The sequence below is a fragment of the Mytilus galloprovincialis genome, chromosome 6, assembly GCF_965363235.1.
Source record: "Mytilus galloprovincialis chromosome 6, xbMytGall1.hap1.1, whole genome shotgun sequence".
In the NCBI taxonomy this organism is placed as follows: Eukaryota; Metazoa; Mollusca; class Bivalvia; order Mytilida; family Mytilidae; genus Mytilus; species Mytilus galloprovincialis.
This window is the reverse complement of record NC_134843.1, coordinates 87,182,763-87,198,716: the sequence shown is the minus strand read 5'-3', so window position 1 is coordinate 87,198,716 and position 15,954 is coordinate 87,182,763. Positions and strand designations below refer to the sequence as shown.

Here is a 15,954-nt window from a genome sequence, read left to right as displayed (position 1 = left end):
ATATTTTCCTTCTACAATTTTCGGTTTCTGGTATAAATCACGAGAACCGCTCCATAGAATTTTTTTAAAATCAATACTTTTTTCTTCTTTGTCTTACGAATTAGATGATATTAAAAAAAAATATGGTCACCGACTTCGTTTTCCCTGTAGAAGCGACGCAAACACAACATTTTGGCAAAAAAAACCATCAAAATTCGTGACGTCGTAATTTTTATTACATAACGTCAAGTTATCATGCTTATAATTTCCAACGTTCTTCGTGTTGATTATGTGTTTCGTATTGATAGATTCTTTTTATCATAAGAGTCTGGATAATTATCATAATTTTTTATTTAGTATTACCAATATTCTTTATTCTTTATATTTTAGCACCCCATTATACACTTTTTTCTTTTTTTCTTTTTTGCATTTTTTGCAATTTTTGCCCATTATTCTGTATTCCGTAAACCCCTCTTTTATGGAACATTTTAAAAAGAAATTATACGTTGAAAAAATGTGGTACATGTATGTTCATTATTAATATACATACCTAAAACAATTACTAATTCAGACAAAAATACGTTGTAAGTACATGAACGCAAAAATGGTAAAAAATTAAAAATAGAAATCATCAGGGTTAGCCTACTGTCAACAAGTTGACGCAATAAAAGATGTAATTGAAGCTATATTTTTTTATGCCCCCTTCAACTACCCCTGTACGTCTGTCCGTACGTCATTCCGTCTGACCGTCCGTCCTTCCGTCCGTCCGCCCCCTTTATAGTTTATAGTTATTCCGCAAAACATCTACAGTTTGAATCATGGAATGTACTTTGCTGTCTGTTTGCATGTGGTCAAGGTTTTGATCTTTTTTGATATTTGCTCTAAAGAGAGACAGTTGAACTTTGTCATTTTTGGGTAACGAATTCATAAATCTCTTAGACTATCTTGTAAGTCATCTGTTTACACTTTTTATCCGTTCCGATAATGATTTGGACACTTTTGAATAAAAAAACGGATTTTTTAGCAGCGGAACATGTAATAGCTTGTGTTTTGGTACTTTATCAGTACAGAAACAGTACAGAACGTGTTCTGTCCATATACTGCTGCTTAATATCGCATATATAAACAAATATTATATCAATGATTCTACAAATTCTTGAAAGAGTGTCGTGTAGTTATTAATACATCTTCAAGTTAACAAGTAAAACACGCAGACAAACTGTCATTTTTGTTATTATCTTTTTGTTCTGTATCAAATTTATTGTATACAAGTCTACAAAAACGTTTTAAAAAGTTTACTAAATGGTTATTGTTCCATAAGTGTACATATGTATGCTCGAAATATATATAGAATCAGTACATGATACGCAACATGCGACAAATAAAGTGGGGTAGTAATGACGGGAAACTAAATTCAACTAAGGCGTTGATGGATGTAAACTTTAATAAAACTGGAAGTTACATAAGGGGAACAGGAAAATAAGAATATATTCATTTGGATCACTTACAACAACCTTTAAATTGACCATTGATTTTTTATTCATTACTGACCAGTAACACCGAGATAATCCAACGATTTTTAAGGGTCCATATGAAGTGTGTACCTAAATGTTCTTTATCTTTTAATAATTATTTTATTTTCCGTTGTTATTCTTTATAATTTTGCAAACTTTTTTGTTCAATTTGTGACATTCGCCAGTATCCGTTATTCTGCAACTCCCTTTGAGATCTAATTATATGTGACAATAAATTAATGTGCTTCTCTCTCTGAATTTCGCTTTCCCTCAATACATTGCACGGTCTTTGTAGTACAGTGTATTTTCCAGAAAATACATCGTGTAAAAACAAATATACGGAGGTTGAGATATCACCTAAAAACAGATGTACATATTTATGTTTAATATGCCTACAAAAATACCCCCCCCCCCAAACCGAAAAAAAAACAAGAAAAAAATAATCGCACACAGGCTGAGACATGACTGGTAATATTGTGTTTTGTTATTTAGTCAATCTACACAAATGAGGGGAGGGGGGGGGGACCTTAAACGGGACCTTAAGATCGGGTGTTTTTAAGCACGGGATTTCGGGATTGATCCTTTCTGGATCCGGCTATTCTTTTTTCGAATTTTCTAAAAATTTCTATAAATTCGGAACCTCGGGATTTCATGTTTTAAAGTCCGAGATTTCGGGATCATGAAACAATTTTGTCATTAATCCATCTGTTTCCTTTGTTTAATATGCACATAGACCAAGGTGAGCGACACAGGCTCTTTTAAAAGAGCCTCTAGTTAGCCAGTGTTGTCAGTAGTTTCAATTTATGAGTTTAACTGTTCCTCTAGTATCTTTAATTTCTTACGCACTTCTTTTATAACAAGAGTAAAGCACGTTTTCTTACAGCTTCATTTATAATATTAACTATTATCAACTTATTTATTTATTGACAGACAGTGAGAAAAAGAATTTGAACTGCTCTGCACTTATTATTCATGCATGCAACTACGTAAGATTTTCGGGTACCGTAAGATAAAGGTTTTACCTCTTCGTCTCGTATTGCGACGAGACAAAATACCAATTGATGTGAATTGTGAGAATAAACATTATAACCAAACTCGGATATCACTAATTAAGCGGGTATCTATCTCTGTTTTCTGTTTTTGCTGCACGGTTATTTCTCCGTTTATCTAGTATGGCTCTAGAAAAAAAATTCATCTAATAATCGGAAATTGTTATAAAATTATGTATTTTCATTCTTCAGTATCATAAAAATAACAAATAAATAAACCAAAATGCCGCCTTTTCTCTTTTTTGATGGTACGTTACCGAACGGAATATTAGATTCCGTCTAAACTTTTTTCCAGTGTAGTTTAGACACAGTGAACTCAAACTATCGATTTTTGTTATGACGTCCTAATAGACCTTTTCAACATCTCTCGACACCTACAGTTGAGAACGACTACGACAGGTAAAATGTGAAGGGTCGTCTCAAAAATAAAAAAATAAATTAGATCATTATTGATTTTATTGCTTTCAATCATTGACAATGATAAAACTTTCATACAGAGTCCAAATGACATGTTTATTTTTAATTTGTTATAAAGAAAATGATAGACTTTAAGTCACATTTCATCTTTTAGACATTTAGCTTCTAGCTGTCCTGGTTGAATTTGGAATACGAAAAGAACAAATCATGTTCTATTGTAGTTGATATTTTAAAATTAAACAATGATTATGTTGGTTTACAAGGGCGGCACATATCTGTTAGTTTTGGCCTTGGATGCCTCCATAATGTACTCAATACTTTGTAGCATTTCAATTCACCAATTTGGTGTTCCACTTGAATTCTGATTTCACCAATCACTGCTTAAATGTTGTAGCATTGAAACGAGGGGTCAATTATATTTTTTTTCAAAATTCATCAAGGAAAAACTTTACCTCGAACAAGATATCTTGAAGCGGAGAAGACCGTCGTTGATAATAATAATAAAAAAAAAAACGTGATCTTTTCCTTCGACCTAAAAAATCAATATGTAATTATGTAAAAATTGAAAATGTACATCGACTGAGGTGAAGATCGGTGGAAAAACACAAAGTTGGTCGTGTTCACAAGTGTGATACGGACGGACCAGTATTCTTTTTTCATTTTTGAAAAACATCATAAAAGCTTTTACACCAACAAATTAAATCGTTATTGGCATGCGGCAAATATTTGGCGAAAGACTCACATCATCACAAAAGTGAAGAGAAAATGGGTTAGGATTCTGAATGATTGGAATATTTGTCTAATCAATTCAACATGAAATGTAGTGCAAATACATACGAAATAAAAATATTATATGACAGAGACATATGTATGGTAGACGTTTCCCCTTTCGGGGATATCTAGAAATCGAGAAAGGGAAATCAAGAAATTGAGAAATCGGGAAATCGAGAAATATAGAGAAAGCAAAAACGCAAAATCGAGAATTCATTTCGCGTTTTAGCGTTTTTGTGTTTTCTCTTTCGTGTTTTGGCGTTTTTGCTTTCTTGATTTCTCGATTTCCCGATTTCCCGATTTTCTCAATTTCTCGATTTCTCGAATTCCCAATTTCGCGTTTGCAAAATGAACGGAGAATTCACGAATACGCGAAAAGGCGAAATAAATGGCCGCATCCGGCCACCATACATATATTTATTTATTTATTTGGTTGATATATATTCTTAAACTATATAGTCAAAACAGTATAAAACCGCCAATCCAATATGTTAATTGATGATAATCATGATGATTTTTGTCTTTGAGACGACCCATCCATTTTACCTGTAAACTGTAGGTGTCATTAGTCGGTGTCGAGAGATGTTGAAAAGGTTTTCTAGTGGTACATGCACGAGCATTAAGTACTAGCTGATATATATTTAAACAAACTATGATCTTCAGTATATATGTTGTTGGAATCCAGTCTGGTTTTTCACAAGGGAATTTGTATTACTCATGTAATACGGCACATAAGATAGGCTCTGTGTTCTTCACAAGGAATTTGTATTACTCATGTAATACGGCACATAGGGTAGGCTCTGCGTTCTTCACTTCACAAGGAATTTGTATTACTCATGTACTACGGCTCATAGGGTATGCTCTGTGTTCTTCACGAGGAATTTGTATTACTCGTCATGTGATACGGCACATAGGGTTGGTCTTTGTTCTTCACAAGGAATTTGTATTACTCATGTAATACGGCACATAGGGTAGACTCTACGTTTTTCACAAGGAATTCTTATTACTCATGTAATACGGCACATGGGGTAGGCTCTGCGTTCTTCACAAGGAATTTGTATTACTCATGTAATACGGCACAAAGTGTAGGCCGCTTTGTTCTTCACACAGAATTTGTATTACTCATGTAATACGGCACATAAGATTGACTGCGTTCTTTGCAAGGAATGTGTATTACTCACTTAATACGACACATAGGGTAGGGTTTGCGTTCTTCACAAGGAATTTGTATTACTCGTGTAATACGGCAAATAAGGCAGGCTCTGCGTTCTTCACAAGGAATTTGTATTACTCATGTAATACGACACAAAGGGTAGGCTCTGCGTACTTCACGAGGAATTTGTATTACTCATGTAATACTGCACATAGGGTAGGCTTTGCGTTCTTCACAAGGAATTTGTATTACTCATGTAATATGGCACAAAGGGTAGGCTCCGCCGTCTTCACATGGAATGTGTATTACTCGTGTAATACGGCACATAGGGTAGGCTCTGCTACAAATGTATCTTCACAAGGAATTTGTATTACTCGTGTAATACGGCACATAGATATAGGGTAGGCTCTGTCATCTTCACAAGGAAATTTGTATGACTCGTGTAATACGGCACACAGGGTAGGCTCTGTCTCCTTCACAAGGAATTTTTATTACTCATGTAATACGGCACATAGGTAAGGCTCTGCGTTCTTCATAAGTAATTTGTATTACTCATGTAATACGGCACATAGGGTAGGTTCTGCGTTTTTCACAAAGAATTTGTATTACTCGTGTAATACGGCACATGGGGTAGGCTCTGCGTTCTTCACAAGGAATTTGTATTACTCATGTAATACGGCACAAAGTGTAGGCCGCTTTGTTCTTCACACAGAATTTGTATTACTCATGTAATACGGCACATAAGATTGACTGCGTTCTTTGCAAGGAATGTGTATTACTCACTTAATACGACACATAGGGTAGGGTTTGCGTTCTTCACAAGGAATTTGTATTACTCGTGTAATACGGCAAATAAGGTAGGCTCTGCGTTCTTCACAAGGGAATTTGTATTACTCATGTAATACGGCACATAAGATAGGCTCTGTGTTCTTCACAAGGAATTTGTATTACTCATGTAATACGGCACATAGGGTAGGCTCTGCGTTCTTCACTTCACAAGGAATTTGTATTACTCATGTACTACGGCTCATAGGGTATGCTCTGTGTTCTTCACGAGGAATTTGTATTACTCGTCATGTGATACGGCACATAGGGTTGGTCTTTGTTCTTCACAAGGAATTTGTATTACTCATGTAATACGGCACATAGGGTAGACTCTACGTTTTTCACAAGGAATTCTTATTACTCATGTAATACGGCACATGGGGTAGGCTCTGCGTTCTTCACAAGGAATTTGTATTACTCATGTAATACGGCACAAAGTGTAGGCCGCTTTGTTCTTCACACAGAATTTGTATTACTCATGTAATACGGCACATAAGATTGACTGCGTTCTTTGCAAGGAATGTGTATTACTCACTTAATACGACACATAGGGTAGGGTTTGCGTTCTTCACAAGGAATTTGTATTACTCGTGTAATACGGCAAATAAGGTAGGCTCTGCGTTCTTCACAAGGAATTTGTATTACTCATGTAATACGACACAAAGGGTAGGCTCTGCGTACTTCACGAGGAATTTGTATTACTCATGTAATACTGCACATAGGGTAGGCTTTGCGTTCTTCACAAGGAATTTGTATTACTCATGTTATATGGCACAAAGGGTAGGCTCCGCCGTCTTCACATGGAATGTGTATTACTCGTGTAATACGGCACATAGGGTAGGCTCTGCTACAAATGTATCTTCACAAGGAATTTGTATTACTCGTGTAATACGGCACATAGATATAGGGTAGGCTCTGTCATCTTCACAAGGAAATTTGTATGACTCGTGTAATACGGCACACAGGGTAGGCTATGTCTCCTTCACAAGGAATTTTTATTACTCATGTAATACGGCACATAGGTAAGGCTCTGCGTTCTTCATAAGTAATTTGTATTACTCATGTAATACGGCACATAGGGTAGGTTCTGCGTTTTTCACAAAGAATTTGTATTACTCGTGTAATACGGCTCATAGGGTAGGCTCTGCGTCCTTCATAAGGAATTTGTATTACTCATGTAGTACGGCACATAGGGTAGGCTCTGCGTTCTTCACAAAATATTTGTATAACTCATGTAATACTGCACATAGGGTAGGCTCTGCGTTCTTCACAAGGAATTTGTATTACTTATTTGATACGGCACAAAGGGTTGGCTCCGCCATCTTCACAAGGAATGTGTATTACTCGTGTAATACGGCACATAGGGTAGGCTCTGCCATCTTCACAAGGAATTTGTATGACTCATGTAGTACGGCACATAGGGTAGGCTCTGCGTTCTTCATAAGGAATTTGTATAACTCATGTAATACGGCACATAGGGTAGGCTCTGCGTTCTCCATAAGGAATTTGTATAACTCATGTTATACGGCACTTAGGGTAGGCTTTGCATACCTTGTAAATATTTTTTTCTGTGAACTAAACTTCATTTCTGATAGATATCTTGTACTTAAAAGGCAAATTCATAATGGTTATAACTGATTTATATTTTGCACTCTGAAGGATTGGTTCCAAAAATAAATAAATTTGCACCCAAAGACAGAAAAAGACCAACATTTAACGTGTGAAGAAAAAGAAATTGAATTTTATTGTGACATTATGGTCTAAGATGGAAATGAACATCAAACAGAATATGTTTAAAGTTTTCTGTGTGGTTTACAAAGTCTCAAAGGGAATGCAAACAAAATACGATTGTAAATTTCGATATCTTTCTCTCCTCTTTTTAGAAAATAAAGATCAAAATACATTTTTGAAATGAGTATTATTGTCTTAAGGCTTTAATATACCAAGTTGAGCATTTAATACTATAAATTATTACACAACATTGACTGCTGTCTCTCTATGTTTTATATTGTTACCTATAATTTCTGTTTTGTTTGTTCACAGATCGTTGTCGTCATATTTAATGGAATTCAACGCGACTGTAATGCAAGTGAGAAGTCATACAAATGTAACTATAAAACCTGGTTTGATCATTTTCTAAATGAGAAAATGTCTGTACCAAGTCAGAAATATTACAATTGTTTTCCATTCGTTTGATGTGGTTGAGATTTTGATTTTTACATTTGGGGAGGAACTTCCCGTCCTTCTTAAAAATCGGTATTTTTGTTCAGTCATACCGCTTAACCACGTGTCGTACGGCATTGGCTTGTAAACTTGCTTTCAGACTTGTAAAATTCTGCTCTGTAAGCCAACAAAATCAAATTAAAATTTTCCAAACATCGAGTTTCGAGCTTCTGCACCCAAAATTTAATCGCGAATGCTGTTTGCCATTTTAAATTTACTTATTATATCTAAATTTTATTTTGTAGGTTAAGACACGTGACGATATTTGGACTTATATCAACGAAAGTGTTATTCCTCCATTGAGTAGAACAATACCTTATGACATGTTAAAGAAGATTCCAGAAAATGATTTTCTACTGATAGGAAAATTTCGTCTGCGACAGATAAGGGTTAATAGAGGTAAACAATATAAATAACAATTAAAAACCAATTGTTCACAGAACAGTTGAAGGTCTTTTTACTAATAACAATGTATTTAAATACGAAAATTGTAAAATTAAGTTTAAAATGTCATTTCAATCGTCAAATGATAGCTTATTGTACGCTGATTCCAAAAATATATGGTTTTTATGCAATATTTTTTAAATAAGGGAGATAATTTGTTACTTCCGGTTTGAAAAATGTTATTTCCGATAATATTTGAATATTTTCTTGACACTGATTCCAAGAATATCTGGTTTTAGAAACTTTTTTATTAATAAAGTACAAAAAATAGCTACTTCCGGTTTACACAAGGTCACTTCCGGTTGTTTTTTTCAAGGTTAAATTGTTTGATACCTTTTGCCAAAAGTCTCATGGCTTTATCATGTTTTCATATGAGGTAAAAGCAAAGGTCAAAATCTAGAACGTCAAATTAAGCTATGACCTTGAGATCAATTTCAAGGTCATCAACCAAGAACCTCAAATCAAAAGACCATAGATGTAAACTATATTTGGTTAATGAGTTAAATCACCATACGCATATTTTTAAATACAAGAGGGGAGAAAACTCCCTTTTACGTTCAACGTACCCTTGCGATAAAAATTTACGTGTTACAACATGTCATTTTAACAATTTAGTAAAAATAGTTTGTCATTATCGTATGCAGTTTTTGGAAATAAGTGAAAATAAGCCAAATAAAAAAATTAGAATATGACCTTGATCTTTGACCTTGACCGAATTTTCATTTTTTTGGACCAAGGACCTCAAACCAAAAGATACTAGGTCTCTATCACTTATGGTTTACAAGATAGAATTGCATATCACTTATATCAAATGCATAAGGGGAAATAACTCTCATATGGAACGTTCATATTGCTTCGGTCAAAATAGAACAAATCATGCGAAGGATATAACCAGCAATTTTATAAAATAAATTTGTCGTAATATTTTACGGTTGCCAAGAGTTACGTGGACACAAGGAAAACAGTGTTTGGAGAGATAATTCCTACAAAGAAAAGTATTCGGTTACGCAGGGTAAATTTCAAAAGCAAATAAACTGTTCGATATCATATACCAAATATCAAAGCGACATATTGCGAAACAAATATTTATCGCAAGAACAAAATTAGGCGAAAAAAAAAAAATCATTAAAAACCAATTGTTCAGAGAACAATTGAAGGTCTTTCCAACAAAAACAATGTATTTTAATGTGAAAGTTGTAAAATTAAGTTGAAAATGTCATTTCAATCGTCAAATGATAGCTTATTGTACGCTGATTCCAAAAATATATGGTTTCTATACAATATTTTTTAAATAAGGGAGATAATTTGTTACTTCCGGCTTGAAAATGATACTTCCGATAATATTTGAATATTTACTTGACACTGATTCCCAAAATATCTGGTTCTATATACTTTTATATTAATAAAGTACAAAAATAGCTACTTCCGGTTTACACAGGGTCACTTCCGGTTGTTTTTTTCAAGGTCAAATGGTTTGATACTTTTGCCAAAAGTCTCATGGCTTTATCATGTATACATATGAGGTAAAAGCAAAGGTCAAAATCTAGAACATCAAATTAAGCTATGACCTTAAATAGGATCAATTTCAAGGTCATAAACCAAGGACCTCAAATCAAAAGACCATAGGTCTTAATTATATTTGGTTAATGAGTTATATAACCATACACGTATTTTTAAATACAAAAGGGAAGAAAACTCCCTTTTACGTTCAACGTACCCTTGCGATCAAAATTTACGTGTTATGACATGTCGCAACTAACAATTTAGGTTTAATAATTTGATGTTATCTTATACAGTTTTTGGTAATAAGTGAAAATAAGCCAAATTCAAAAAAAAATAAGAATATGACCTTGACCTTGACCTTTGACCTTATTTTCATTTTTTTGGACCAAGGACCTCAAATCAAAAGATCCTAGGTCTCTATCACTTATGGTTTACAAGATAGAATTGCATATCACTTTTATCAAATGCATAAGGGGAAATAACTCTCATATGGAGCGTTCATATTGCTTCGGTCAAAATAGGACAAATCATGCGAAGGATATAACGAGCAACTTTATAAAATAAATTTGTCGTAATCTTTTAAGGTTGCGAAGGAGTAGTGGACACAAGGAAAACAGTGTTTGGGGAGATATTTAACTCCTACAAAGAAAAGTATTCGGTTACGCAGGGTTAATTTGAAAAGCACATAAACTGTTCGATATCATATACCAAATATCTAAGCGACATATTGCGAAACAAATATTTATCGCAAGAACAAAATTAGGCGGAAGAAAAAAAAAATAATCAGAAGAAAAACAATAGGTCTTTCCACAGAAAAGTGGAAAGACCTAATAATAACAAAAATAACAAAAACGAGTTCTGTGACTGTAATCATTTGATGCACATTCAAACATTAGCACTATAGTTTCACACACTTATCTTACCTATCAGATTTAACATTACATATTTTTTCGGAATTTGCCAGGTAAAATTTATACCTGTCATTTTTGTCTAATTAAGATATTTTTTTTACCTGTGAAAGGTTGCACTATTATCAAACAACCTTTAGTTTAATGATAGTAAATGTACTCCTGTCACCGTTTTTAAAACTTTTGAATGTTTGAAATACTAAATCTAAGGCTTTTCTACATCAGGAATAAACTATCTTTAGTTAGCTGTATTTAGCTAAACATTTAGGAGTGTTGGTCCTCAATGCTCTTCAACTTCTTACTTTATTAAGCCTTTTTACTTTTTTTGGAATCGAGCGTCACTGATGAGTCTTTTGTAGACGAAACGCGAGTCTGGCGTAAATACAAAATTTAAGCCTGGTATCTATTATGGTATGTGGTGTCTGTGATTGTTTCTACAACAAAAATCTAAAAAGGCATCTTTTCTCGTTTTTTTATATAGATTAGACCGTTGATTTTCCCGTTTGAATGGTTTTACACTTGTAATTTTGAGACCCTTTGTAGTTTGTTGTTCGGTGTGAGCCAAGGCTCCATGTTGAAGGCCGTACCTTGACCTATAATGGTTTGCTTTTATAAATTGTTATTTGGAAGGAGAGTTGTCTCATTGGAACTCATACCACATCTTATATACCTATGTTTTCATGTTTTTTTAGACAGCTGTAAATTCCCAGATAAGTTGAGGAAACTGTTTGGCTTGGACCATCTTGGCATGAAATGTACATCTACATTGAACACGATAAATGATGACAATGACAATTACAACAAGTCGTGGCAGATTCAGTCACAAGTACTACCATCCACTGATGAATGGTCCTTCCAAAATGCTTGGGACTTGGAGTCTGTACCATATCTAGGCGAGCGGTCAATATATGGTGGGGGTGGCTACTTGGTTGACATGAACACAGGTCCTTCGTCTATTTTAAAAATTTCAGAGCTAATGCTTAAGTCATGGATTGACACAAGAACAAGAGCTTTTTTCATTGAATTCGTATTGTATAATCCCAATGTTAACATGTATAGTTCAGTTATGATAGTGTTTGAGTATAGCAGTCCTGGCACAGTAACAACATCATTTCAGATATATACAACACCTTTATCCCACTACTCCACTAGTAAAGAAATTACCAGTTTGGTGTTTGAGATAGTATTTTTTCTTTTGACGATCTTCGTGTCTTATATTGAGATAAAAAAGATAAGACTGGTCGGTTTGAAAACGTACTTTAAAAGGTTTTGGAATAAACTTTCCATGTTGATGTTAATATTGTGCTATACTTCAATGGCAATTTTTATAGAGAGATTTAGAATGATAACACACATAATCCGGCAGTATAGAAGTGATGGTAAAGATAGCTACATTAATTTTAGTCTTGCAATCCTATGGGATTGCATATTATTTTACATTTTGGCCTTTTTAACTGTAATTACAATGATAAAACTACTGAAACTGTTAATGCTGAATCAGAAATTGAAATACCTATTTTCATTGATGGAACATGTAAAAAAACCTTTAAAATATTTCTTTTTTATATATGTTATTTCATTGTTAGCGTTTGCATGTTGTGGGCATTTGTTATTTGGCGCATCATTATCTGGTTATAGATCATTCGGAGACAGTTTGATGGTCCTTATAGAATGTACTTTCAGGATAGTAAATTATAATCAATATCTTGAATTTCATCCAGAATTAGGTCCTCTTTTTATACTTTTGTTCATATTTATATTTGTGTTTGGTTTAATGAATATGTTTACTGTCATTGTAATGAATGCGCAGAAATCTTTAAGACAAAAAGGAGTAAAACATGATGACCAGCTAACATTAATGATTAAGTACTTTGTGCACAGCATCAGAAGAATGTTTCGATAATATAATAAATCAGTACTCAGTGCAGCATAAGAAGAATGTTCCGATATTGGCGATAATATAATAAATCCGTTCTCAGTGCAGCATTAGAATATTGTTCCGATAATATAATATATCAGTACTCAGTGCAGCATTAGAAGAATGTTCCGATAGTATAATAAATCAGTATTTAGTGAGCAGCTTCAGATGATATTTTGATAATATGATAGATCAGTTCTTAGTGAGTAGCATTAGAAGAATGTTTCGATAATAAATTGTATCAGTTTTTAGTGAGCAGCAACAGAAGAGTATTTCGATAATGTGACAAATCAGTAATTAAAGTCACAGAGCAGCTTCAGAACAATGTCTTGATAATATAATAAAGTAGTTCTTAGTATACAGAACCAGAAGAATGTTTCGATAATATGACAAATTACCGCTTAGTGAGCAGCTTCAGATGATATTTTGATAATATAATAAATCAGTACTTGGTAAGCAGCCTCACATGATATTTTGATAAAAATAATAAATCAGTCCTTAGTGAGAAGCTTCACATGATATTTTGATAATATAATAAATCAGTTAGTTTGCAAGTCTTGATTTTCATCAAACGCCATACTTGCTTGCAACCATGAAAATAAAAACGAATGGCCAGGTAATTTTTTTATGTTCATAAATTATTCCAACTCCCACTTGTTTGCAATGCTGTATACCTTAGTATTTCATTCTTCTTTACAATAATTTTAAACGTCACTGATTATAATATTCGATCTTTTAAGGTGGTACTAAGCACCTTGACTAAGATTAATTGAGTCGTTAAATTTTCATAAAATTATTACAAAATATTTACTTTGACCCTTGACAAAGATGAAAAATTTCAACGAACTTGAATGACGGGCTTTAATAGAATAAAACTCATTGGATATATGCACCCTGTATAACCCCGATACAGATGAAACCTGACGTTGACGCGTTCGAATCGAACACACCGTGTAACACTGAGTTCAGACAGTAAGGAATTATTATTTTTAAAGAAAATCTAATATCTATTCTTTGCCATAATACTCATTACCTACTCCAAGGTTTTTGAAATTTGTGACATTGTTGTACACAAACATCGCAAAACACACGACCATATCAATGATGAAACGTGCTTGGTATTTTTAAATATTCAAAACTTAATGTTTCTCGTGCCTCATAGTTTTAAAACATACATTTTTGAAAATTTCATTATTTAAAATTAACAAATTTATAAAGATCGTTGGTTTATGTTGTATCTAGAAACAAAAAAATACAAGTTTAAAAGTGTCTTCATTTTCATGTTGTGTACGCTTCGTTGTCATTACACTTTTTTACACTGTACGCTTCGTTGCGACAATATAGCGTTTGTCAAGAATTTTGCATGTATTAAATTATGCTTGAATATGATTTTAACCAATATACATGTTTTAGAAAATTGATTTACCACCATAACATACAGACAGCAACCCATATTGTATTGTCGAAACACTCTTGGAGGTATTTAGTACATGCAAAAAAAAATCCTTATGTATACGAAATGCTTAATTTCCTCGAACATTTCAGTCTTTCTACTGTGGTGCCAAAATTAAACTAATTGGTCAGTTTTGTTATTTTAAGCATCTTAAAGTCTATATCCATCCATATGCATTTCATTGAAATTTTGACTTATTTCGGAGAAGACCAAAGGGACCATATTTATGTTCCACTGTTACCCTTGGCGTTTTCGGTAAATTATGCGGTTGAGCAAAGCATCAATCATCAAGACTACCTTACCTTAGACATTTGCTTTGTTGCATCTTTCATGTCTATATAAATTAAACGTTTCACAGTTGGTACTGAACAATTTCTAGACCCCTTTATTTGTTAATGACACGCGTACGTAATGGCTGATTGTTGGTTGCTTAACTTTCACTTGCAAATATTCCATGCATGTTCAGGATAAGCATAAAGCAGCAACACATACTTCATGTAAGTCCAGGAAGGAGGCCCTCTGGAATTACAACAGGGAAGTTTGGACTGCCACTGGATAAAATGAGGTATATTGAATAAGGACACACATTTTGCCTTGCAACAGGCCATTTATGGACCCCTCATAAAGTTTTCGCAAGGTTCGTAAAGTGTAGTGAGCGTAGTGCTCTCTCTATACGATACATTAGATCTTGTATTCCCATTTGGACTGGACGTGACTGCGTACTTTTACATCCAACACATCTAAACGGGTTACCAACTTCGGGCAGGTTTTACTGCCGGTCGGAAAAAGACCAAATTTACCATATCTACTAGTAGATCTCTCAATCACCCTTTACAAAATTCTTACATAGATCACGGTGGGTATGGTTGTCCTGCGAGAGAACGTTCTGTGCTGGTGATTTGGTCCTGTCAGGTGCTGGTGGGTTTGTTTACATTGTATCAGAACGGAAATAAAACGACTGTTTTGTTGCTTAATTTTTCTCTGATGCGTCATAAGTACCATGCAAAGTATATTACAACAATATTATATTGCAAAAGTCGTGCAAGTTCGTTAAACGGAATTGTCCTGACGCTGTGCTGGTGATAAGAAAAAACGGTCCTGGTTCTGTGCTCCTATGTCCAGGTTCTGTGCCTTTATATTTTAGTTAAAAGTGGCATATATTTAAGATCATTGATGCTGTACTGTTATTGACTAATTAACTGTTGTCTGCTTTCTTGAAATTGACATTGTTGTGAATCTGTTTACTGTTATTATGAGAGAAAAAATACCCCTATTTTTTATTTTTTTTTTAAATTAACTGTAATCTTATTTATTGGCCTGTTAATGGAACCCTTCTTGTCCCCTTTTAAGATAAGAAAATATGTTTACGATTTTCGGGGTTACGATCATTTTGCAAGATCACCAAAATACGTTGTAATTTTTACAATACTTACACAAAGTAGATGATGTGTATGTTTGTTGTCAATGGACAAATTTCCATAAGAAACCAAAGAAAGAATGTGTTAACAACCATACGTCATCGTACGACCTTCAACAATAACCCATAAAATAAAAATGTAAAAGGTTTTGCATAAAAATGGAGAGCAAAAATATAGATTTTTATTTTTTTTTACATTAATAAGGCCGTTAGTTTTCTCGTTTGAATTGTTTTACAGTGTCTTATCGGGGCCTTTTATAGCTGACTATGCGGTATGGGCTTTGCCCATTGTTGAAGGCCGTACAGTGACCTATAGTTGTTAATGTCTGTGTCATTATGGTCTTTTGTGGATAGTTGTCTCATTTGCAATCATACCACAT

General features: G+C 33.8%; 1 protein-coding gene across 3 annotated transcripts in view; it reads left to right on the top strand.

The window, feature by feature from the left end:
- LOC143080593 (polycystin-1-like protein 2) overlaps positions 1–13,258 on the top strand; it is a 113,111-nt gene extending 99,853 nt beyond the window's left edge. For all 3 annotated transcript variants that reach the window (XM_076256504.1, XM_076256506.1, XM_076256505.1), the window contains 2 exons: positions 8,177–8,330; positions 11,479–13,258. In XM_076256504.1, coding sequence (XP_076112619.1) covers positions 8,177–8,330; positions 11,479–12,689 — 1,365 coding nt within the window. In that variant the 3' untranslated portion in view covers positions 12,690–13,258. The remainder of the gene's footprint in view (positions 1–8,176; positions 8,331–11,478) is intronic.
- The last annotated feature ends 2,696 nt before the right edge of the window (positions 13,259–15,954 follow it).